General features: G+C 38.8%; 1 protein-coding gene across 6 annotated transcripts; it reads left to right on the top strand.

The window, feature by feature from the left end:
* LOC128534176 (ubiquitin carboxyl-terminal hydrolase 15-like) lies at positions 1 to 26,643 on the top strand. Of its 6 annotated transcripts, none has more exons than XM_053508490.1 (22): positions 1 to 106; positions 1,174 to 1,301; positions 1,458 to 1,588; positions 2,862 to 2,988; positions 3,927 to 4,072; positions 7,198 to 7,259; positions 7,717 to 7,806; positions 12,530 to 12,674; positions 13,287 to 13,460; positions 14,616 to 14,774; positions 15,498 to 15,722; positions 16,981 to 17,064; positions 17,154 to 17,248; positions 18,153 to 18,341; positions 18,487 to 18,599; positions 21,145 to 21,420; positions 21,582 to 21,652; positions 21,734 to 21,849; positions 23,376 to 23,525; positions 23,941 to 24,044; positions 24,601 to 24,689; positions 24,830 to 26,643. In XM_053508490.1, exons 1-22 carry the CDS (start codon positions 18 to 20, stop codon positions 25,049 to 25,051), a joined length of 2,985 nt encoding a protein of 994 aa, XP_053364465.1. In that variant the 5' UTR covers positions 1 to 17; the 3' UTR covers positions 25,052 to 26,643. The 6 variants fall into 6 exon arrangements, 3 of the variants coding, with proteins under 3 accessions (XP_053364465.1, XP_053364466.1, XP_053364467.1); XM_053508491.1 differs by having other exon boundaries at positions 18,487 to 18,575; XM_053508492.1 differs by lacking the exon at positions 7,717 to 7,806.

The raw sequence follows: 26,643 nt of genomic DNA on the forward strand, positions 1-26,643 counted from the left end.
CGAGGGTCTAAGGAAAGATGGCGGAGGGAGGAGCAGCTGATCTGGATACTCAGAGAGGAGAGGTCGCAGCGCTGCTCAAAACTCAGCTCCGGAAAGGAGACACTTGGTGAGAGTTTAATGACACGCTTCCACAGGAGTGCTGCAGCCTCTGGCGGCCCGAGTCGCGCAATGACAAGCACGATATTAGCGGGGAAATTAGCGGAACGGCCCGTGTTGACAGCTAGCTAACGTTGCAGTTAGCTTAGCCTATCTGAGCGTTCGTTAGCACAAATAATAATAGGGCTATTCACCCGTACGTACTGTTTACTTACAACACATTCACGTAACACATAATAGTGTCGTTACTTGTTGGGAAAGAAATGTACCAAACGTTTAAAACGGTCTGTTTTGAAAAGGCGTTAGTGCTTCTAGTCAGTTGCTACCTGCTAGCTCGCTAATGTTAGCTCCGTCTGTCATGGCCAGTCAGGGCGGAGACGGGAGACTGGCACCTGTCATCGCAATCTCTGATAAACCATTTTTTCGTTGCTTTACTGATACTCTGTTAAATCTCCCGTAACGGTGCACACTCTCCGGGATTTATGTCAATCAGTAGGTTTTGTTTCCCTGCTGTAAAACACCAGCCCTGCGTGAGGTGTTTAACTGAATATAGGAGACGTGTGTTTTCACGTGTGTTTCAGGACCAGGACTGGAACAAATGATGGTATTGAGTGCGTCTATGTAAGGCTTATGGACTGTAAGCTGCACTGTAACTAGAATTACAGCAACAGCTCTACTTATTGATCTGTCTAATATTGGCCTTTTGGGTGGATATTACATTACAAGCTCATATATATTATAGCTTCAGCAGATTCCTTACTGAACATAAAAGCCTTCTTACAAATGTCCATCCTCTTAGATAGGTTTTATGAGAATGCACTTTGTGGTCAGTGCCTCTGTGCTTTAGGACCAGGACTGTATTTACCGAATGCACCTGCATGTATGTTTCACTGGAAGTAGTACACATCCCGTCTTGTTAGCCCATTTTATAGCCATTGTTAGCCCATTTTATTTTAATTCTCACTGATCCTCATAAAAACCTTTAATGGATAAGTGACCTCATATAAGTGTGGCATCATGATCACATCCATGTATTTGCCATGCGTTGACAACCTTTAATTTACTTTTTGTTTGCAGGTACTTGATAGACAGTCACTGGTTCAAACAGTGGAAAAAATATGTGGGCTTTGACAGTTGGGATAAGTACCAGATGGGAGACCAGAATGTCTACCCTGGACCAGTGGACAATTCGGGTCTCCTTAAAGGTCAGCCAGAGTTCTTTTCTTTGTACCGTATTGATGTCAAATATCTGAGTGTTAAGATTTCATGTGTACTTCGTTCCTTTGTACTAATCTCATGACACTTGTTTTGATAATGACATACACTCTTAGCTACACATGTTTGTCTCTGTTTTGTTTTAGATGGGGACGTTCTTGCCATCAAGGAACACCTTATCGATGAATTGGACTACATACTTGTGCCTACTGAGGGTTGGAATAAGTTAGTGAGCTGGTATGGGCTGACTGAGGGCCAGGAACCAATCGCTAGAAAGGTATATTTTTAGCAGTCTGCTCTGTACATGTGTGTATCACAGTTTATATAAAATGTACTGTATGCTTCAGCTGGTCCGTTCAGCTTGGTTCAGAGTTAAGTGGATTGCTTTGAAGACGTTTGTTCAGAGGGGCGGCTGGCAGGGTTTTGGTGTGGTATATTTCCATCAACCTCAATGAAACGATTTCCATTTGTCTTAGACATCACTGTACCTTTCTTTGAAGAGAATGAAATGAAGTGAAAAGTTGCTTCAGTGTTGGAGGAAATCCAGCATTTAATCGAATTTTATACTTGATTTGCAATGGTCCTAAAATTTTAAGAGAGTTTTCAGTTCCTAAAGTGGATTTTATTACTGAAACTTTTTTTTTTACTTTACATTAAGTCATTTATTAGTATATATTTTGAAAGTACTGAAAGTTTTTTTTTTTTTTTGCCTTTTCACACTATCTCTGCCTCACTTCCGTTCTAATAGACAGCCATGCTGGTTATTCAAATTCACCCAGTCATGGCGTTATGGATGCTTCTGGAATTTCTCAGCTTGGTTGTTCCTCCCCTTTTTGCCATCTATGTCACAGGGGTATTGAGTAGCCTGTGCGTTTCTATTTTAAGAAGGACTGTGGATGACTGAAATGCTACATGGAGCGATCTGCTAGGCACAATATGCAAGAGGTTCATTCTTTTTCCTCAGTTTCGGGGGCTTCTTGGTCTGCATGGAGGCCTGTTGGGATTTAGCGTCTTGGCTGGTGCTTGATGTGGCATAAAGACTGGTTCTAGGCACCTGCGTTTGTGTTTCCTTGTTTGGAGAGAGAAGGAATGCCGGCTGAGGTCAGAGAGAGGAAGGGAGTGAATGTGTGCTTGAACAAGTTCACCGACATGACTAGAATCAAATCATTCTGCTCATTTAAGAGTTGTAGGAGTCAGAGTGTTTAATTTATGCACTTCGGCTGTGTTGAGAATAGGAAGTGTGAACCAAGAACGTGAGGCGGTTTGTTTCTATAGTGTGTTGGATCTCTAGTGGAGAAGTGGTGTGAAATAAATAGCAGGGGACCCTTCAGCTGTCTCTGTGCTTGGTTGCTATATTAAGCGTTTTTCATTTGAGTGTTTCAATAGCGTGCTCGCTGTTATAGAGCGATGACTTCACACGTTTTACTTTTTTCGTTTGTTTGCGTATTTGCAGAAGTGTTCTACAGTGTATTTATTAGTAATGACTAATAAACAGTACTAAACAATTTGCTGAGTTCTCCATCTGCATCTTTTGGTTTTGCTCTCTATAGGTGGTTGAGCAGGGTATGTTTGTGAAGCACTGTAAAGTGGAGGTCTACCTCACCGAGTTAAAGCTATGTGAAGACAGCAACATGGACAATGTCATCACTAGACGCTTTAGTAAAGCCGACACAATAGGTAAGTTTATGTAATTTGGTGACTGTAGTGATTTAAAAACATTCATATGATAAGCCAGTGCAACCTTTTATTTATTCTGTCAAATAATTATTTTGTGTGAAAGTAAATGGTTTTGTTCTTTCAACTAAACTTATGAGTGCCATTTATACTGACCCTCTTTTTCTTTAGCTCAGAAAGCACTGTGTGTTCAGAAATGACTCTCTTCTCAACCCAAAATTTTGTTTAGACCCTAAATTGTCAGTCAAAAATTAAAAAGATAAAGAATCAGTCTGTGGAATAAGTAATGTCCCTGTAGTATATTAAAAGGGAAGTTTTAAAGCCGCAGGTTGAACGTTAATTCATAAGTTTAGAAACACTCTACCAGTTTTACAGTAATAGTATTGCTGCACAATTTGATTTGAATTACAAGCACAATTATTTTGACACACATTGTGATTTAAACTGTAATATGTAACTATTAAAAGTACTAGCCTATATAGTATTCAAACATATTTATCTAGGACAACAGCAAATATTGGCACAGATGACATCATGTCATGAAGAGGAGGTTTGCCAATATTTATCACCTTAAAGTTTTTAAGAAAAAAAAAAAGTAAGTAAATTACTTTAACTGAGTAAATTCTTGATTATGCATATTATACCTGTAATAGACTGCAGCCTTTTGTGATTACATAATTGCATAAGTCCATATTGTGATTTTTATTTTTATGCTTTTTTATTTTTATCATTATTAATGTGAAAGGAAACTGTGACAGAAATGTGAATCTCTTTGTGGTGCCCATATTGTGCTTTGCTGTTTTTTCCCCCCATCATTCTTCCACTGTTCAAGCATGATTATTAATGTTGTAAAGTATTCACATCTCACCTTCAAGTAGTTGGCAGGTGAAAATTAGCTTTGAATTTAGCTATGCCTAATATAAAACTTTCTTTTGCTGCAGACACTATTGAAAAGGAGATGCGTAAACTGTTCAGCATTCCTGATGAAAAGGAGACCAGGTTGTGGAACAAATATATGAGCAACACCTTTGAGCCTTTAAACAAACCAGACAGCACTATTCAGGATGCTGGACTTTACCAAGGGCAGGTAGGAAAATTACAGATGCACATGTAGCACTTCAGCTGTTTGTTTTTATTATTTTTTTTAAGTACACTGTGGTGGAATGTTCATTCACAGAGTCCATACTGTGCTAAACTAACCTTACATTGTTCACGACTTAGACTGTGGTTTGCACAAGTGTTGGTGTCAGATGTAAAACCTTATCTTTGTGTGCTGAAGGCTGCAGGTGATGTGTTTTGGGGTTTCTTTGTAACAAGCCTGCATTTTTTTTCCTCTTCTTTTTGTTAACTTGAAGAAAAAGTGGAAGAGTGACTGCGTATAGTTCTAGCTCTCATGTACAGTCATGTGAAAAAATTAGGACACCCTTTGAAAGCATGTGGTTTTTTGTAACATTTTTAATAAATGGTTATTTCATCTCCGTTTCAACAATACAGATAGATTAAAGTAATCCAACTAAACAAAGAAAACTGAAGAAAAGTCTTTTCAAGATCTTCTGTAAATGTCATTCTACAAAAATGCCTATTCTAACTGAGGAAAAAGATAGGACACCCTTGCCCCTAATAGCGAGTGTTACCTCCTTTGGCTGAAATAACTGCAGTGAGACGGTTCTTGTAGCCATCTACCAGTCTTCGACATCGGTCTGAGGAAATTTTACCCCACTCCTCAATGCAGAACTTTTTCAGCTGTGAGATGTTTGAGGGGTTTCTTGCGCGTACAGCCCTTTTCAAGTCACCCCACAGCATCTCAATGGGATTCAAATCTGGACTTTGACTTGGCCATTCCAGGACTCTCCATTTCTTCTTTTTCAGCCAATCTTTGGTTGATTTACTAGTATGTTTTGGGTCATTGTCATGTTGCATGGTCCAGTTCCGCTTCAGCTTTAATTTTCTAACTGATGGTCTCACATGTTCTTCAAGCACCTTCTGATACACAGTAGAATTCATCGTGGATTCTATGATGGTGAGCTGACCAGGTCCTGCTGCAGCAAAGCAGCCTCAAACCATGACACTTCCACCTCCATGCTTCACAGTTGGTATGAGGTTCTTTTCTTGGAATGCTGTGTTTGGTTTACGCCAAACATGTCCTCTGCTGTTGTGTCCAAATAATTCAATTTTGGACTCATCTGTCCAAAGAACATTATTCCAGAAGTCCTGGTCTTTGTCAACTTTATCTCTGGCAAATGTCAGTCTGGCCTCGATGTTTCTCTTGGAAAGCAAAGGTTTCCTCCTTGCACACCTCCCATGCAAGTTAAACTTGTACAGTCTCTTTCTGATTGTAGAGGCATGTACTTCTACATCAACAGTAGTCAGAGCCTGCTGTAGTTCTCGAGATGACACTTTAGGGTTTTTGGAGACCTCTTTTAGCATCTTGCGGTCTGCTCTTGGGGTGAACTTGCTGGGGCGACCAGTCCTGGGCATGTTGGCAGTTGTTTTGAAAGCCCTCCACTTGTAGACTATCTTCCGGACAGTGGAATGGCTGATTTCAAAATCTTTTGAGATCTTTTTAAATCCCTTCCCAGACTCATAGGCTGCTACAATCTTTTTTCTGAAGTCCTCTGACAGCTCTTTTGTTCTCACCATGGTGCTCACTCTCACTTCAACAGTCAGGAGCACACCAAACTAAATGTCTGAGGTTTAAATAGGGCAAGCCTCATTCAACATGCAGAGTAACGATCTACTAATTATGTGCACCTGGTGTGATATACCTGTGTGAGATCTGAGCCAATTTAAGAGGGAATACATGTGAGGGTGTCCTATCTTTTTCCTCAGTTAGAATAGGCATTTTTGTAGAATGACATTTACAGAGGATCTTGAAAAGACTTTTCTTCAGTTTTCTTTGTTTAGTTGGATTACTTTAATCTCTCTGTATTGTTGAAACGGAGATGAAATAACCATTTATTAAAAATGTTACAAAAAACCACATGCTTTCAAAGGGTGTCCTAATTTTTTCACATGACTGTACATGTAGCTACGTATGTAATTTTTATTATAAATAATTATTATAAAATTATATTATTTATAAGTAGTATATATAATACATAAATTTTATGTATATATATATATATAGAGAGAGAGAGAAAGAGAAATAATTTTCTATGATTATATTATAAATATTATTTAGAATATATGGTAATATATATTTATATGTAATATTACTTTATAATTATAAATTATAATATATATTTTTAATATAAACAACCCATAATATATGGGAGGTGCGATGCAGGGCAGTGATTCCCACAAAACCATATTTGGGTATACCGCTCAAGTATGTTTGCGCACCCTCTGTCCAATTGCCATGTACAATCGATTAACTAGTAATGGACAGTTTACTCTTGTGCTAGCAAAATAAATGGGTACAGGAGCGGTAGCATGAGCGGGTTTACCAGCTGCCGTAAAAAGAATGAGAAGAGTGTACTGACCATTACACATGCTCTTTGGGCTGCTTTTTAAGCAAAACACACACACGATGATTAATTAGTCACAGAAACATTCTTATGAATCTGTGCTTTTTCTTTGTCTATGCAGCATTTTTTAAATTAAGTCATGTTTGTATGGTTGGATAACATGAAATAATCACAATCCTGAGCCATATTTTATAAAATGTTATAAAGTCACTTATATAGATGCCAGGTAAGAAGCAACATTCATTATTAATATCATAACATTGTAGATCCTTGATTTGTCTGAATTGCTGATAAATAAGGTGAGTCCGACAGTGTAATCAACCCAATATACGGTATAAATTAATTTTTCCGGGTTTTTGTTCTTCTTTTTTTTAAATTATATTTATAATATAATTACTAATATATAGTATGGAATTGTAAATAGAATGTATTGGCATGCTTATGAAGAATTACATAATCTTAGCACATTTTTTTCAGTAACTGAGTTTATGGGACTGAGTGTATTGCTCAGTTTTGCCCTCTAGTGTAATATAACAGACTAGCTCTTTTTATTTATTTATTTTTGTTTATTAAGTTCAGTTACAGGCCACACGACGAGACAATTTTGCGCTCGTATGTTACAGGCTTAAGTTGGAGTCTACTGAATTGCAAACAGGTTGTCACAAATATCTGGATATTAAAGCTAATTTTAAAACCCTAATCCAGCTGACTCTGTATGTGTGACTGAGCTGACATTTTCTTGCAGGTTCTTGTTATAGAGCAGAAGAATGAAGATGGAACTTGGCCTAGAGGTTCCTCTACGCCGAAGTAAGTGATTGGTATATTCTTCTTCACTGCTTTTAACTATCACAGATCAACAATAGAAGCGTCTATATGTGTTTGTCTCTCACTCGTGTTCTCTGTGGGTGTTTATTTAGTGGTGTTGATGTCCCAATCACACTACTATAATCTATACAGTATCATGAACTCACTACATCTCAGTGTATTTAGTGTTTTATGATTAGAAGCAGTCTAATCCTTAGAGCCCTGAGATCCCTTCTAGCTGGTTTAGTTCGCCTGCTACTACTATTCTTTTATTTCTTTCATCTCTTTTCTTTCTTACTGTTTGTCATGTTGTGCATAACTTCTACGCTCGCTGTTATACTTTGCTTGAGTTGCTTCCATAACCCATTATTTCAAAAAAATGAAATTTGCTTCAGTTTTTAAGGCTTTAAAGGCTTTGCTTTATTTTCTTCTAACTCATGATATTCTTTATCTTTTAAAGGTCATCTGGTGCTTCCAATCTCTCTGCTTTACCAAAGATCTCCCCTTCATCTCTCACAAACAATCATAATAGCAGCTTCAGCAACAGGAAGTAAGCGCCAAATTTATGGGAGGTTGGGTCTAATATAGTTGACAACGTAGCCAAAGACAGCATGGGGTGTGTGTGTGTGTGTTTGTGTGCTTTAGAGCCAGCCAAATACACCAGATAGCCTTCTTTCCCTCGTCCTGCCCTTGTCATCAATGACAGATTTCTGCATCTGCCAAAATTGTAGTGAAATCTTTATAGCAAGGATGTTGTCTTTAGTCTTAAACATGCTGTTGCCTGAGTGTACAAGGGAAAGGAGGGTGGGAACGATTTGTATTGGTCAGTTTGGAGTGGATGTGTGTGTGCTGGTTTCCTCTGCACCTTACCTTTGCTTAACCCATTAAGCAAAATTTACGTAGAGGTCATTCCCACTGTCATACTGTAGCACACTAGGGATACTGTACTTTAGAGACTCTAGTACTCTACTCACAGGGCTGTCAAAGCCAGATTGATTGTTTTTTCTCTTTAGAAGAATTTGTGTGAAACAAGGGATCTGCGTTCTTTGGTATACAAAAGATATATTTTATAATCCAAAGTGTCTGCTGTCCCTTTCCCCTTTAACCTGCATTTTATAAAGTCTTTGAGAGGAAGCTGCAAAACAGCAGATCATCCGTTTAAAAAAATCATACGTTATAAGTCATTTTAAGTGTTTTTATTAATCGGACCTTTAAATTGTGCAGCCCCACTAATCAGTGTGAAAATTGGTTGTTGTTGTTGTGTTAGTCTTTGTACTAGATTTGCTGGTTAACAAACACACTCATGGACAATAATGACCTCCGCCGCTTATTTTTATTAACTTTTTTTCCTGTTGTCTTTATGTTCACTATGCCATTTGCTTGTGTTTGTAAAATCATGGCTCAAGAGAATGTTGGTTGTTAGTGTTTTATTATTGTTTGGTGTAGTCTAGTAAAAGTAGTCTTAAAGTCTTAAAAATGTCCTGAATCCAACAACCCAAAAGATGATGTTTCTTCACTTTACCTTTCGGACCATAAATGCTTGTCTGGAAAGCTACATTTCAGGACTTAGCAGCTGTAGAGTACCTTTAAACATTTTAAGCTACACAGTCAAGTATTAAGGACCATGTTTGTAGTTTTGAGGATTTGTTTTCATTGATTGTTAACTGAAGGAGTAAAAGTGTAAAACCTTTTTCCTGTCAGCCTTGTGGAAGCTTATCATTTTGTATAGTTTAGATCTGAATTTCCTTACTTGTATTTGTCTTGTGAGGTGCTTACTTATTTAAAAAAAGCCCTTGCTTTAGACAACACATTGTTGAAATGAGGATTTTTTTCATAATCAGCACACACACTAACCCTCTAAAGACACGTTTAGATTGAGCTTGTAGTGTGGACTAGTTGACTAGTTTGTGTGTGTTTGCCACTTTCTTACTCTGCTGCATACTGACACACAACCTCAGGAAGGGATTAAAATCCAGTTTCACAGCTAAGCCCTATTAGAGCATTTCATTATGTTTTGCATGTGTTTGAGAAGGCCACCTTACATATCACCTCTCATCAGTTGCTATCTATGATTGTATTGTATTCCTGAATGAGTCTTCAGGGAATGTGCATTAGCAGCTTGTGCATTTTGAAAGTTGTGTGGTTGGTGGGGTAAATTCTGAAGCGCAAAATGAGGCATTAAGGTTTTGGTGAAGTACGAGTTAAGGACCCAGAGGAGCACAAATCACCGTAGTTTGTGTTAAGATAATGGCACTGCATTGCAGTTGGTGCATGAGTGAGTACTACCATTTATAGACTGGTGTTGTTTATATTTCACAAACCTGTACAGGAACCCACACGACTGTCTTTAAGTGAAGACCCACCTTTTCATTAGGCACTTAAATGTACAACACGATACAACTGACCAGTTGTGGGTTTTGTGATCAAGGATCCAGCTTTGTCAGTTTGGAAAACCCATTTAGATTCATAACTTTTTGATTAGTAGCCTAAATCTGTAACCACTGAGCCAACACTTTTCTGCCTAAATACCAAATTGGTGTCAAGAATTCCCTTCATGCAGTTCCCAGCACTTATGCAAAAACTAAATCTACAAAAAAGCACCCTAGATTTCTAGATTTCTTTCTCATTCTTGAAGTTGTTCAGGAAAGCAGTCCAATGGATTTGGTCTAGTTTTGCTTATGGTAATCTCTAGAAAGCTTCTGTAAGTTGCGTAAATTCAGTCTGCTGAAACAGAGGCGCTTTTGCTGTCGTCTATTATCAGGTGCCGCCCATTTTATTTTCTCAAGCTAATTTTCTTGCATGTTAATAAGTTCCAAAATATTTTCTTTAATTAGTCTTGTATATTGTATTTTAGATTTAGGCAACATTTAGACAAATGTAAAAGAGCAGAAACCAGTGCAGCAAATGTACTGTGTTCAAATATTAATAAATCAGTTCAAGTCTACAGCAAGCTTTAGGCTGTTTTCCTTCAATTATTTCCTCATAGAATTAAGGTAAAAGTGATTCCTAAACTCATAACAATATAGCATTTAAACACTACCCACTGGCAATAATAACACTAAGCTGTGTGCAGTACAGATGCAGAAACAAAGTAGAGAATGAATAATGTGACTAATTTATTTTTGGGCCAATTAAAACTCATTCCAGCTTTTTAGGTGACATTAGTTAGTTTACATAATCACATTACTGTGTATAAATACAAACAAAATTAAGGCCCATGAGAAAAAAATGCTATGTTGTTGCTAGACTGTTGTAGATCTAAAAGTGTTAGTATTGTAGAAATTTGAGATAAAACATGGAAAAGAAAGCAAATACTAGTGGTACCATAATGATTTAAACCATTTTAAATGCTGATTAGAAAGTTGTGGATTGTCTAGATAGTCCTTAAGCAAGTCCCTCTGGATAAAAGTGTCCATCAAATATCTAAATGATTAAAAAAAATCTACTGAGTCTGGCAATTTTAGTTAATTTTAGTTACTTAGTAATTGCTGTAAATATGATTTTTGTTAACCCAAAAAAGTACTACAAAAATTCAGGACACTAACAGTCTTAAGGTCTAAAATGTCCCCTCTACTGACCTCTAATGAATTCGACCTCGCCAGTGTCCATCCTGACAAGTCCATTACAAACTAAAAGAGATCTCTATGCATATGCATCTATCTTAGTGTGCATCACACAATTCTGGATTTATGGTGCACTATCTAGAAACCATGATTTGTCCATTGAGAATTCAGCCAGCATGAAAATGACGGTGTCCCAAATAGTGCACTGTGCGGTGAACAGGAATTGAATTAAGACTCGGCATGTGTCTCCTCTGCTGAGTATTTTCCTCAGCACTGCCTCATTATGCAGCTTCTTGATTAGCAAGTCTGTGTAACATGTTTGTCAAATGTTAATTGATTGAACCCTCCTCTTCTTCTTCTTCTTCATGTCCTCATAGCACTGACTACGTAGGCAGAATTTTATGGCCTGTAATTGTTGAATAGAATAGTTTTTTTAATATGCTGAATTGCAGATGTTTTGTCAGTCTGAGATTGGCACTATTTGTGCTAAAGTAGCTTCTAATAAATAATTAACCATGCAGTGCTGCAGAATTGTACGTAATGTTTCTTCTTGTTTTCTTTCCCTTATTGTCTGCGAATTACATTTTCTGCGTTTTGGTTAATTTTTCTCCCCATTGCTGTTGTTCTCTTTTTGACTCTGTCTTTCTTTGTCTTTGTGCGCTTTTTGTCTCTGCATGCTCTGCAGTCTTGATGACCTTCACATAATTTTTTTCATGCACTATCCAGTGCAGTGTTTAGGCTAGTGTGCTCAGTTACAGGCATCTCCTCTCTGTATATAGGATTGTAGCGCTCCACAAAAATGCTTAGTCACAAAACAAGAGTGCTGTACCAAGTCTCATCCGGAGTGCGTAGCACCTGGCTTGCAAAGCATACCGCAACCTCAGCTAGCTCCCCCCCCTTCTTTCTCGTTCACTCTCTCTTTTCCCCCTTCCCCCCAGCTGATCATCCTGCTTGCTACTGAAGCCGCCTTACTAGCTTTCTGCTGCTGCCGCCGTTCTATAAATATCCCCCCCCCCCCAATTTCTCTTCCCCCTGCCCCCCCCTTCCCTTCACACTCTCCATCTCTCCTGTTTGGAGCGGGAGGGACAGGACAAGCTCGGATGACACTACTGGCCGTCAGAGCTCCCCTGCCTCAGCAGTAACTGGGAGCTGCTCTCTCCTTGCTCTGCTCTCTCTCCATCTCTCTCTCTCACCCCGTGTCTCTCTGCGCGTTTATGGGGGCATGGCGGCCGAGGGGAGATGCTCCTGTGCTGCTGGTGGTGCCTGAGGCCGGAGAGGCTTGAAAGAGTGCTGAGCGGAGACACCACACAGCCAGATCAGTGGGACCGAGGCGTGCACTGTACCCAGAGGTCTGCTGCAAAGCCATGTGCTTTTACTGGGGCCTTGGCAGGGAGGACGTGCGGGACTTTGAGCACTGCTCGTAGTTACTGATCATGCCAGATTTGATGTTTGAGCTTATGTTTGTGTACGATGCAGGGCAGGTTGGGCTATAGGACGTTTACGCATTTAGGAGGATAGGCTTTTGGAGTAATAGGATTTGGTTATTTCGTTATGGGAGTCGGAAACTGAAGTCAGTGGTTAATTTGTAATGTGATGCCAATCTTTTGGACCATGCACTTGGATTCTTGCTTCCTCTAATTACATATTTATTTATGTGTTTGTATTTTCTTGTCTGTCTCTCTGCCTCTCTTGGCACTGGTTTTACTGCAGTGTGAAAAACTCTAGCTACAGCCTTTCAGCCTACCCTTCTTACCCTTCCTATGACTATCCGGACCAGAGTAGGCACAGTGAGAAGGCGGGCCTGTGTGGCCTCTCTAACTTGGGCAATACCTGCTTCATGAACTCCGCCACACAGGTAGGTCTTGTATTCAGCTCCTCATTTCATTTACCACTTTTTCAATACCAAACTGTATATACTTTATTTATTTTTTTGTTAGGTGCTTAGTTTTTTTTTTTTTTATAGGTGTCTTTTATCAAAGAATGATGCATTTAATGGATCTGTAATTAGAGTTCACAAAAAACAAACTGTCAGTTTACAGTATATGCACTAAATTTGTTAATGAGTATGTTTAGCTGTCTTAGTTATGTTTGTGCGAACACAGATGTAGATAAATAAAAAAAGTACTAAGCTTAAAAATATGTATAAATTAATTAATTTATTTAGATGCTATTGATAATCCTAAAGAGGCTAAATTATTATTTTTTTAAAGAATACTAAAAAACCTAGGGATGCTTTTAGGAATGTTTTCTCAGCAAGCAAGAAATTGTGGTTTCAGCAAAAAGCCCCACTGCAGGGACCTGCAGGATGAACACTGATGTTTTCTAGTGCTGACTGTTATGATGACACTTCCAGTGGTCAGTTTGCTTGAACAAGCTGGCAGTGTGTAGTACCATTTGCGATTGAGGTTTTTTATTCACTTACTAAGTCAGGATCTTTATCACTTTACCGTGTGTTCATGTCCTGCAGTGTTTGAGTAATATACCTCCACTCACCGAGTACTTCCTGAAGGACAAATATCAGGATGAGCTGAACGAGGACAACCCTTTAGGAATGAAAGGCGAGATCGCCAAGGCTTATGCTGAGCTTATTAAACAGCTCTGGTCTGGCAAATACAGCTACGTCACTCCTAGACCCTTCAAGGTAAGTGTACGTTATTGAGAAACAGAACAAACAAAGAATAATAGTACAGTGGAACCTTGGATTATGAGCATAATTCGTTCTGAAAGTGGGCTCGTATTCCAAAAAACTCGTGAACCAAATAAAATTTTTCCATAAAGAACTAATGGAAACTCAAATTATTTGTTCCACAGCCCAAAAAAATTAATACATAAACATAATTAAAACAAAATATAAAGTAAAAATAAAACAAAGTAACCTGCACTTTACCTTTAAAAAAAAAAAAAAAAAAAAAATCCAGACAGATAAGTGTTTCCGTTTGTGTGTGTGTTTGGGCCTGTCGTTATGAGTGTGTGCACACATAATTTGACAGCTTGCCGGTTCACAAACACACACACACACACACACACACACACACACACACACACACACACACACACACACACACTAAAGGCGAGAGAGAGAGAGAGTGTGTAAACCGGCACGATGTCAAATTACGTGCGCACACACATAATGATAGGCTGAGGGAGAAAATGCGTGCACGGATGTTGATTATACTAGTGAGGGATGCGCACTAAGTCCCAGCAGGGGAGATGATTACCCACAATTCCTCAGCGCAAGAGAGAGAAAAAACATTTGCTCAGTTGTGATCACATGACGCTCGGCGTCAAAACAAGAAGCGCATGCGTAATACATAATACTCTGTGCTTGTAAACCAAGACTTGCTTGTTTTTCAAGTCAGAATTTATTAAAAGTCTTTGCTCGTTTTGGAACACTCGCAAACCGCGTTACTCGCAATCTGTAGTTTCACTGTATAGGATTATTTGTTCTTCTATATATTGTGGTAACTATGTAGACATTTACCATGCTATCCTACTATTACTTTTTGTGGTACAGCTGAGGTTGAAAAACTGTTTGGTCTTTCATTATTTATTTTTTTGCTATTAAAACATTAATTCTCTGAATGGACCAAACTAATAATCAAAACAATCATTTTCAGCTTGACATGCTAATTTTACATGTACTGGATAAGACATTGTCAGAATGTTATGCTAAACAAAATTGGTTTACAAATAAGATGAAAACAGTAGCTGTGTTCAGTTTTGTGTAAAATAGCTGAACTAAATAAACTATACTAACCAAGCTATAATAAACAAAATGTTCGGTGTGTGTGTTCAGACCCAAGTCGGGCGCTTTGCCCCTCAGTTCTCAGGCTATCAGCAACAGGACTCTCATGAACTACTGGCCTTCCTTCTTGACGGTTTACATGAGGACTTAAACCGCATCAGGAAGAAGCCCTACATCCAGCTCAAAGATGCTGATGGAAGACCAGACAAGGTACCTCACACAATCTTTGTTTCTGTAAGATAATTTCATCTTAGTATTCAGATTTTTACCAATATAATTGCCCATCATGTGTAAATGAGTGTGTGTCTGTGTGTGTGTCCTGCGATGGATGCACCCTGTCCAGGGCGTACCCTGCCTCGTGCCCCAAGTTTCCTGGGAAAGGCTCCAGGCCCTCTGCGACCATGTATACATGACAAAGCGATATATAAGAGGAGTGTTTAAATTAGTTCTAGCCAATTCCTAACAACCATTGGGCTTTTCCTCATTATGGCTATCGTACAACTACCAGTCAGAGGGCGAAGGATATCAGGCGTTTCCTAAGAGGCATGTGATGCCAGCCAACTGCATCTTTTTCAAACTGTTTGCTCATGCAGCGTCGAGGCGGTACACTGTCAGAGGATAGCACCCCGCTCCTTCCACTTGCGTGAGCTTGCAGACACCATTGATTAGCTAGAGGCACGATTGATGTGAGAGTGCTAGAGTGCCTCTAGGCCCCTGGCTGCGGGAGACTAGAGCATCACTCAGCATTCGGACTGCCGCACCACTTGGAAGCACTTGTAATTTTGACTGTGAACTGTCATTGCAAAGCACATGCTGACATGCAAATCTGATCTGAATTGTAAGCACTGTAGCTTGTAACAGGACCGTAGTCGTAGTAGTTATTGTGCACCCGTTAGTACTGCTTGTACTGACCCTCATGTGTTCCCGTCACAGGTAGTAGCTGAAGAGGCTTGGCAGAACCACATCAAAAGGAACGACTCCATCATCGTGGATATTTTTCACGGCCTCTTTAAGTCTACGTTGGTCTGCCCTGTGTGTTCAAAGGTCTCTGTGACCTTTGATCCTTTCTGTTATCTGACACTTCCTCTGCCTATGAAGAAGGAACGTACGCTGGAGGTCTACTTGGTGAGGCTGGACCCCCTCACTAAACCCACTCAGGTAAATACTGCTTTTCCACCAAAAACTGGTACATGGTTCAGCACTGCAGATTTCATCAGGACATACAGATAGAGATAGAGCCCACAATTAGTTGGTCAACCAAGTTAATTTAAAATATTCGCAAGAGCTTGAGTAAACGTCTCATAACTGTGTTAATGTAGGGGCCAAAACTCTAATGGCTTCCTATTGTTAGCATCCTACATGTAGGGTGATAATAGAGCTGGGGTAGATAACACCCCAATTAGTCCTTTTGTGCATTTTCTCCTCATTTGTTAAGTTATACTCAACATTCTCTGTTTGTTCTCTAAAGATTCAATTATTGACACTATTTGTGTGGGTAGACTACTATTATGTAAGTTCAATTCAATAAAAATCAGTTTTTGTTTAGATAGCACTTTTAACAATGGTTGTCACAAAGCAAGCTTTACAGAATCAAAAGAAAATTATGGAAATTGGTATGAAATGCATGAGAAAATATATATAAACCTGATCATGCAATAACAATCTGATTATGTTATTGCATGATCAGATTTTCCATTGGAACCATTTGTTACTGGAGTCAAAACTGTTGTCAAAAACAGTTCTGAACTATTCACGACTGTATTCACAAATCATCAGAGAGCAGCTGTCTGCATCAGTCAAGTTCAAGGGTAAAGTGGAACCTTTCCCAGTCATAGTGCAAGCAGGGACTCCACAGGATTATGTATTACAACATAACTAAAAGGGAGAGCCAAAAGTAAACATAGCCATGAGGGCTTCCTGTAAAGTAAAGCAACCATTCACTTCACCATCAACAAACTTGAGCGGGAAAGATAGCATCCAAACATACAAGTTCATCAATACTCTACGTTCATTAGGCCCCTCGATCTACTCTTTTACCCAAGATAAATCTTTTCTCCAAAATGCTTGGCTTTAATAAATAGGTTTTCAGTGTCCGAGTCACAGGCTAGTCGATAACTTTGAGGCTTTGTAAGGAAAAAAAAAACGCTGCTCTCTGCTGTAGTTTTCATAAACTATGCATGTAGATAGAGTGTGGGTAGACCTGTGTTTTTTTTTTTTTTTTTTTTTTTTTTCAAAAACTACAGCCCTGTAGCAAAACTGAGCACACCCAAAGTTTGGTGGTTTTATTGAAAGATAGACTAGTTATTATGCTGTAAAATTTTTTATTCATCTAAAAATCTAATCAGACTGGCTTTGGGAGAGACTCATTAAATGACCAGTATATGTTTATATGTATATATATTTCTGTCTTTTACAGTATAAGCTTACAGTGCCAAAAGTTGGCTACATTTCAGACCTTTGCGCTTCTCTCTCGGCTCTGTCTGGAGTATCGGCAGAAAAGGTAAACAATCACAATTTCACAAAGTTTCAGTCAGACAGACAGAAGGACAAAAATGCAGTCTACTGATTTGCTTTGCTGTTGCTGTTTAGATGATTGTCACAGATATCTACAACCACCGCTTCCATCGAATCTTTGCCACAAATGAGAATTTGAGCAGTATAATGGAAAGGGATGATATCTATGTGTAAGTATTGTAAAAAAGTTTTTGGTCAGCAGTATAGACCAAAATGCAAACGTGCAATATATAGCAATGCTAAGAATATTGTCAATATGTAAATGTAATGTATTTTTTTAGAACTTAACTGCATATTAACTATATGTACTAACTATTATAAAAAACAAAAAACAAAAAACAGACCCTTCTGAACCAAAATAGGTTTTTCACGTTTCACAACCCAAAATAATATTGCAGACTTTGTGAGCATAGGTATCTGTTTAATAACTGAACTACTAAGATTTAAATTTAATCCTAATGGTTAATGGCTACTCTATGAAGAAACGTGATGGCCTGTGCACTTCCTGGTAGGTAGTTGTAGCCTTGATGATCGTTTGCCCCAATGACTGGTATGGTTCAGCACTATACTTACAGGTGTTAATAAAGCACTTAATCTATTTCCAGTTATTTTAAATCTCTTTAGTTGTTCTCTTTGCTTACACAGTTCAATAATTTGATACTTTTAGATAGATAGATGGATAGATGGATGGATAGATGGATAGATAGATAAATATTTATTATTAACAAATAAGAATAGTCTAATAGCAGGTTTAAACCACCAACTGATTGATGTTATGCTTACACTCCTTATCTTCACGAGTACATGACTTTTTGTGCTGCAGTTTTGCTATAATCAGTTATGTTAGGGCAAATACATAAGCTTTGTTCTTTTGCACATCTGCGACAGAACAACTTTTAAAAAAAACTATTATTATATTAATACCTGCAGTATATTCAGTATACACTTCAAATTTTATAACAAGTTTAGGAAATACTGTCTGTAATGCATGCTTCTTGGTTATTTAATGAAAGGCTAACTGCTGGCTGTGTGAATTTGGTTGTTATTATATGCTATTGTAATATGTCTGTACAGGTTTGAGGTTGGAGTAAACCGGCTAGAGGACACAGATCATGTTGTAATTCCTGTGCACCTGCGAGAGAAGTATAAGCAGTCTGGCTATAACCACAGCAGCACACCACTGTTTGGCCTACCCTTCCTTATAACCATCCCACGCACTCTCAGCGAGGAGAAGTTTTATAACTTGCTCCTTCTCCGTCTATGGTATTAACCCTTAATCTGTTTTCCATCACCTCCCTATATTTCCATGAACTCTCCACCCCCCTCTATCTTTTTCTACAGCCTGAATTTTTTTCCAGAAATTATCATTAGAGCACAGCTTATATATTTTTCTCTGTCACATCTGCAGCCGTTTTGTGCGCTCCGCTCTGGAGGAAGAGGACTGTGACGAGACGCACTTGTCCAAGCAGCATGCCATCAACGGCAATGCCACTAACGGTATTCTGGAGGAGGGCTCGCCCAGTAAGCATGTTGACTGAGTGCATCCTTTAATCTCATGCCCTTGTGTTTACAGAAAGCATGCTCACCCGTTGAATTACAAGCAAGCTCAAGCAAACAAGCACACTCACCCTGTGCTCAAGTGCCTTGTGGGTAAATGAGCTGACATGCTCTGCATATTTACAGTGCAATTATTTTCTAGTTGTGACATTTTTTTAAATGCAATTTTATATAATATAACTTGATTAATTCTGCATGATCTTTATCCAGAATGGCTTGATAGGAAATCAATTTTGAGGTACATTAAGATAAAACAAAGTCACCTTCGAAACACTATTGATATTTCTGCTGACTCATATCTGCTTTCTATGAGCCAAGATCCTCTAGTGTGGGATTCAAGATTCTTTATATACTATTGAACATAAGCGTTCAGTGAAGCTGTCAAATAAGAAAAAGTCCTCCATAAGAATAGGACTTAAGTTTAAATTGTTTAAATCTAACAATCAACAGGACAAGAATATTTAAATGAACTGAGGAATGATTACCTACACACATCATTTCTTTAAATGTATTTTGCATTAATAATTTTCCAGGACTTTGCTACTACTAACATAGCATGACCCATTTTTTCTTGTATATGGGCTGGAAAAAACTTTGTTGAGTAAAAGATGATAAAAGGTAATGTATAGTACCAGCAAAAAAGTTTGCACACAAGTTTGGATTTATTTTCTAAATTCTAGAACAATACTCATAAAAAATAACTATGAAATAACACACATTGCATTAGATAATTACTTAACAAGAAGAACAACAGTTTATTTGAAGACATGATTTTGCTGTTCTGGAAAAGGTTCTGCAACAACAGTATCGTTAAGTGCATATATGCAAAACACATCTAGCATTATAATGAAACTGGCCCTCAGGAAGACCATCCCAGGTCTTCATGAAAATCAGAAAAGACCTTGGAGTTAGAATTAGAATGTGTGTCCAACCTTTTGACTGGTACTGTATTTTGTGTTCCGATCTTTTGACTCGTAGTGTAGGTGATAAGCATTGGAAGTCTGGATTAAGACCAGAATTATTATTATTAACCTAAATTTTTACATAAACCAATATGGCTAATTCTTACTTGCACTTATGAGTGTTAAGCTGTTGACCAGGTATCTTTAAAAAAAAAAATTTGTGAACACAGACATGACCTGGTATTAAAGTGGAACTGTCTTATCATCCACACAACTTTTAACTTTTCTGGTCCAATTCCTTCTAATTGTATGTCTGGGTTGTCCATTCATCCCAAAACCAATACTTTTTTCCTTTACAATCTCCTCGTTGTTGGTTTTGTCACATGTAAGAAAACTCACTGCTGCTGCACCGTCTTCTTCTATTGTCGAAGTGTATGTGAAGCCAAACACATCAAAAGTAGGATGAAACCGTGGCACCCGATTGGACCAAATATCTGCGCGGCCCAGTGGACAACACAGCGCGACTATCTGGATAGCGCAGAGATCTCGTTTATTCGTGCAGCCTGGTGGATAACGCAGCGCGGACCAACTTGAGCAGCGCTGCTCGAATCACAAACCTGCGCAACCTTTTTTTATTTAAAAAAAACAATTTATTTAAAATGTCAGGACTGTTTAATATTGTTTCCTGGTTTGTACGTGCGCATCCCAGCGGGGTAAAACGTAATTTGATGGTCGGCGCGGTCTATTTCTACCAGAGTCGCGCAGGTTTGTGATTCGAGCAGCGATGCTCAAGTTGGTCCGCGATGCGTGATCCACCGGGTCTGGATATTTGGTCTGCCCACGCCGGCTCAATCGGGTGCCACGATTTTGTCCCACTCTAGATGTGTTTGGCTTCCCATAGTAGTGAATGTGTATTGCGTGGCTACGTAACAGGCAACGTCACGTGATCTCAACCGCGATTAAGACGATAGACTAATGTCTCTATCGGTTGACAAATTTCTACCGGTTAACCGTGTCTACCGGTACATCGCCCACCCCTAGTTTCTATTATAAGTTACAGATAAACTCACCAGAATCTTCACAGAGAATCTTCAGACACTTTTAGTTAAAATATACTGACAGGAGCGTTCACCTAAGTTCTGAGACTTTATTACTTTGTAAAACTCAATGCGTTGCAGTGTTTCAAAATTTGTTTACCCACTGGCAAACTAGCAAATGTGCCGTCAGGCAATCGGATCCTAAGATTTGTGGCCGAACAAGTATAAAGAAGATATCAGATGCTCTGTCTATGTTATACATGCCATCTGAGGTTGAGGAAATAGTATTCAGAGTAGTCCATGATGGCTGATACTCATCAGCTACACCTGTACTCTCCAAAAACAAATCTCCACCAAACCACATTTATATCTGCATGAGATTACTTAAAGTTGGACTGTATTTACACAAAATATTTTGCATCATGTCTAAAGTCGAATATGGACACCACATAGGTCTTGTCTGAGAAAATACATTTGGAAAGTGTGAAAAGTTGCATTTACATAAAAAAAAATCATCTTTTATTAAAAAAAGAGAAACTGGTCCTCATAGAACAGTCCCTCTGATTTTAGGTGAAATGGAGACCGATGAGCAAGATGATGAATCCAGTCAGGACCAGGAACTCCCATCAGAGAATGACAACAGCCAGTCAGAGGATTCAGTGGGTGGGGACAATGACCTGGAGAATGGGGTCGGCCCAGAGGTCACGACCAAATGCCAGCAGTTCACAGCCCACAAAAAGCGACTTTTCACATTCCAGTTCAACAACATGGGCAAGACTGATCTGAGTTTCATTAAAGAAGAACCACGTCAAATCCGATTCGATGAGGGACACCTTCGACTCAGCGGTAGGACATGTTCAATAACAGAAAAAAATCCAACCAACATTAATTTTTCATTGTGCACTTACAGTTCAGCAACATCATTTTAATAGTTATACATCATCAGCAGCACAGTCATTGTGAACACCTCCAGTCATGAGATATACCTTTTATCTTGTGCCTCACAGACAGATCCTATCTTTCCTTGGACTGGGAGCCAGAGATAAAGAAGAAATACTTTGATGAAAGTGTAGTGGAGGTAAAAATTTGCAGAGCCTTTTTTTCCACCGTCAAACTGTTTATCCTAGTCATGACTATGTTCATGCCTTTCTTGCTCCAGGACTTTGAAAAACACGAAAGCATGGAATACAAACCTCAAAAGAAGGCCTACTTTAAGTTAAAGGACTGCATAGAACTCTTCACTACCAAAGAAAAGTTAGGAGCAGAGGACCCATGGTGAGATTGGGAATGTACCTTTTTTTTTTTTTTTTTTTTTCCCCCCCAACAAATTTTTTCTTTACTCCATTTTCTTTGGTGTTTGGTTCTCTCCGCTTTTATTTTCTTTTCATTTAATTTTTTTTATATTTCTTTTCAGTGTCTTCACTGACAAGATACTTAAAAAAATAGTTTGGCTAAAATTAATACGCCATGTTTCAAATGTAGATGATCAGCCTAGACATGTTTGGTGTCAGAATTTTAGTTGACTGATGTTTTTATACACAAATAAATAAATAGTCAAAATAAGTTTATGTGCCAAAGAAAAAATACATATCCCAGTTCATGTCTAGTGTATAATTACATTTTTAGACTTGGGGCCACAACCCAATCTGGTACTGCTTTTTGCACAAGATGAAACATTGACTAAGAGAACATGATTAGTAGAAGGCCACATGAAGTGAATATTTACTTTTCAGTACAACAATGTGGGCAGGAACCGTCCGATTCTTTATTATAGAAAAGTCATAATGAGAAATACGTTGATTCAGGGTGGCTGCTCCTGAACAGGGTATTTATCTCCATTTTAAATTTGGGGCGTTCAAAGCAAATTAGGATTTTTAATAGTAAAGGTTAATGGAGCACAGTTATGAGTAAAACTACTTTTAGTCCTTTATATTATTACCTGTTTCACTAGTGCTTGATACCATCAACGTAGAAAGTTTTCTCATTACACCAGAGCCATCACGTCTGAAACACTGTTCCTACCAGGAACTAGTTTAATGGCCCAAAAATGGGAAAATGTCTTAGAGTAAGGTCAGGACTGTGCAGGGGTGTGGCAATAACTTCCAGCTGAGTGGTGTTCGTGAGTTATTTTGTGAACAGTTCCCACAGACAAATGCATCTCTTCTGCACTTTTCAGTTCAACAATGTGGGCAGGACTCGTCCGATTCTTTGTTATAGAAAAGTCATAATGAGAAATAAGTTTTCTCAACAAGTTATGCATCATTTTCAAGGATCCCAAGCGTTCCACGCACTGAATGTTCACAGTAACGACTGCAGTGGGCTCTGAGCCCCCTTGGCTGAGATAATCATTCATGGATGTATGACTTAAAAAAAATAAAAATTGTATATATATTGTTTGCACCATTCAAATATTTTACTGCGGCTAAAAGACTTCTCCATACTGTGTTTGAAGTCTTTTGTAAATTCAAATGAAATTTCGCCCTATGTATATAGGAGTGTCATACCGTGTTGGAGACCTAAATAGCAAAACTAATAAATAAACTATAGACCACAACCCTGCCTTAACTTCATTTAAACAAATTTGGACTTACTATCAACTCTGTCTGCATGCCATTACATAATTTAGGTAATTGATTGTTTAATTGGTTTATGAATTATTAATAGACCAAACATTTAGCTCGAACTACTCGTGTTTTTGCGCAATTTACATTTGAATACATTTTTATGCCTTTTCATTTCATATTTACATTTGTACATATACTTTTGCTTGTAATTGTAACTGATCTTTTGTGTGACTCTAGGTATTGTCCCAGTTGTAAGCAGCACCAGCAGGCCACTAAGAAGCTAGACCTGTGGTCTCTGCCTCCTGTACTAGTGGTCCACCTAAAGCGCTTCTCTTACAGCCGCTACATGAGGGATAAACTGGACTCACTGGTGGACTTCCCTCTTCGGTAGGTGCATATACAGTACATGAAAGATTATAACAAATCATCACGTAGTTATTATATTAGTAGATTTAAAATGTTTTAGACATGTGTATGATCCATGTGGGTTTTGTATTGTGTTTGGAAGTTTGTAGCTTTGTTAATGTGCATGCTAGTGTAATACTACAGGTCTTCTAATTGATCAATTCGGATTGGTCACAAGATGTAGATAAATTTGGTGTAAGTCATTATTCGGATTGTAGTTACAGCTGTAATGCAGATTGCTTATTGTAAAGCATTTAAAATTTTTTAATCATTAGCGGTAAGTCTCCTTATTCCATATCATTAAATCCCTTGTTAGTTATGTTTCTGTAATCTCTTGGAATTCAAAAACTTAATATCTATGTGTATAATTTGTGTAGTAAAGAGCTCTGTTCTTTAGTGACCTGGACATGTCCGAGTTCCTGATCAATCCCAATGCAGGGCCGTGTCTATATAACCTCATTACTGTGTCTAACCACTATGGAGGAATGGGAGGAGGCCACTGTGAGTGTATACACTCGCGTGCACACACCCGCAGACACTCGTGTGCACACACGTGCAAACACGCGCACACACGGGGATACACATACACACACTAGGACGGGGACACACACAGACAGACAGACACACACACGGGGACACACACAGACAGACAGACACACACACGGGGACACACACAGACAGACAGACACACACACGGGGACACACACAGACAGACAGACACACACACGGGGACACACACAGACAGACAGACACACACACGGGGACACACACAGACAGACAGACACACACACCGGGACACACACAGACAGACAGACACACACACGGGGACACACACACGGGGACACACACACGGGGACACACACACGGGGACACACACAGACAGACAGACACACACACGGGGACACACACAGACAGACAGACACACACACGGGGACACACACAGACAGACAGACACACACACACGCAGGCAGACACACACACACACACACACACACACACCAGCCTTAGTTACCTATAGTATGCATACTGAATCTCGAATATGTGTTGCAATTGTCAGATACGGCCTATGCCAAAAACAAGGATGACGACAAGTGGTACAACTTTGATGACAGCATTGTATCTCCAGTCAGTGAGGATCAGATTGTGGTGAGAGATTCTTTTTACAGTTCGAGTCAGTTCATTTTAGCTTGTGTGGAATAAGATGTTATGGTTTAATTGGGCATTAATTGGGCACACCAGACAGCTAGTAAAGCCATCTGACGATGGGTGTTTGTGTGTCTTTGCAGTCCAAAGCGGCATATGTTCTATTCTACCAGCGTCAGGACACGGTAAAGGGAACGGGTTACTTTGCTCTAGACCGGGAGGACGTCGAGGAACAACAGAGCAACTTGTTACAGGGCGTCAATGGGCAGAGTGACGAAGATGACGATGAAGAGGAGGAAGACCTAAATGACAATGAGCAGGATGAAGAGCTGGAGCCAAATGATATTTCCATGAACACTAACTAAGGTGGGACAGACCTGGCATCGCAGAATGGTGGGTTTGGTCATCTGAAGCCATATCGAGAGCAGCGAGACCTGGCTGGGTGATATGATCACTTGTGATTTTTAACCTCGAACACAGCAGGGTGATTTATTATTTTTTTTATTATGCCCTTTTTTTTTTTTTAGTTATCCACATGGTCTCCCTGCCTCTGCTCTGTTTTTACCCATCTAAAGCTCTGATGGTGAAAGAAAGCCTGACCTGGCTATACTGAGGTCTAAATGTGATGCTTGAAAGCAAAGTTGCCCTTTCAGTTTCCTCTATTGTAGTGTGGCGTTCTTTATTTTCTCCTTGAGAGACACATTTATAGGTTTTATTATTATTTTTCCTTGTATATAATGTCGGATGGACAGAGAACCTCTGGGTTTTATGGAGAATGACATTTCATTGACTGATTTTGTTGCACAATCCATTTTGTTTTTAGAGCTAGTATTAGTGCCACACACTGCAAAAGCAGAACATTGCTTACTGATGTTCAGTCTATCAGCTGCTCAGAATGATGTCCTTAAACCAATGTAAATGTATCAAGGTGGTCACTCGTATCAGGAGAGCACTGATATGAGCTGTAAAAATTTTTTTGGGTGGGTGGGGGGTTAGGGCTAACTTAAGCTTATTAGATAAGGGCCTCCTTACGCTTTGACTTTGAGCTACTTTAAAAACGAAGGTTTTCTTAAAGGCATGACTTTTAAGAATCATAGCTTTATCATGGCTTCAGAATTAAGTCTTTTTTTTCACCATAGATGCTTTTTAATGAGATTATGAACATTTTGGTGATGCAATAGCTTCGTCTCTTGCCTCCATCACCTCGCCTTAAATCTAATCTCAGACTGTTGCCTCTTTGCACAGATAGTTTATTTGCATCATTCATTCATGCGCCCATCTAGCATAGATGCAGCTGTAGTTGCAAGCTCACTTGTTAATCGCACAAACTCCTTAAGATAACCCTAAAAACACACTCTAATGACTGCTGAAATTTGCCAGTTTTCACAGATTGGCACCCTGAATGTATTTGACTAAGGAATTGACCTGTTTTTGGATTAATGCCTTTAATGAAAAGTTTTTTTTTTTTTTTTTTTTTTTTTTTTGTGCTAGTATTAGTTTAGGGGTTTGGAGATGGTGATTGAATCACCTTTAATATTAACTACACAAAAAAGTGAGGCTACTGCTGTATGTGCTTTGTTTATATAGGGAGTGTGGGCACAGGTATAATCAGACTGTGTGAGACTGACTGGTAGGCTTTATAAATAATGTATATAAGAATTCACTCTGTGAGTGCACATTTGATAAATTTATTTATTTATATGTAAGCATTACAAATCAAATGTATTTAAGACCACAAGAGGAGGAGATGTGATGTCCAGCAGTATAAACAGGACTGGTATTTAGGTCTGTAAAAGGATGTGCTATTGCCTGAAATCTTTTGTAAAGGAGAACTTGGACATCCTTGCATGACGAAAGGGGTTTCAGTGTTTGGCTGCACTTGAGTTCACTTGGGTTTACATTTGAAACGTGCATGTGTATTTATATACAGAACTTCAATAAAGTCGTGTAAAGTCTT

This window comes from Clarias gariepinus, chromosome 12 (genome assembly GCF_024256425.1).
Source record: "Clarias gariepinus isolate MV-2021 ecotype Netherlands chromosome 12, CGAR_prim_01v2, whole genome shotgun sequence".
NCBI classification, from domain to species: domain Eukaryota; kingdom Metazoa; phylum Chordata; class Actinopteri; order Siluriformes; family Clariidae; genus Clarias; species Clarias gariepinus.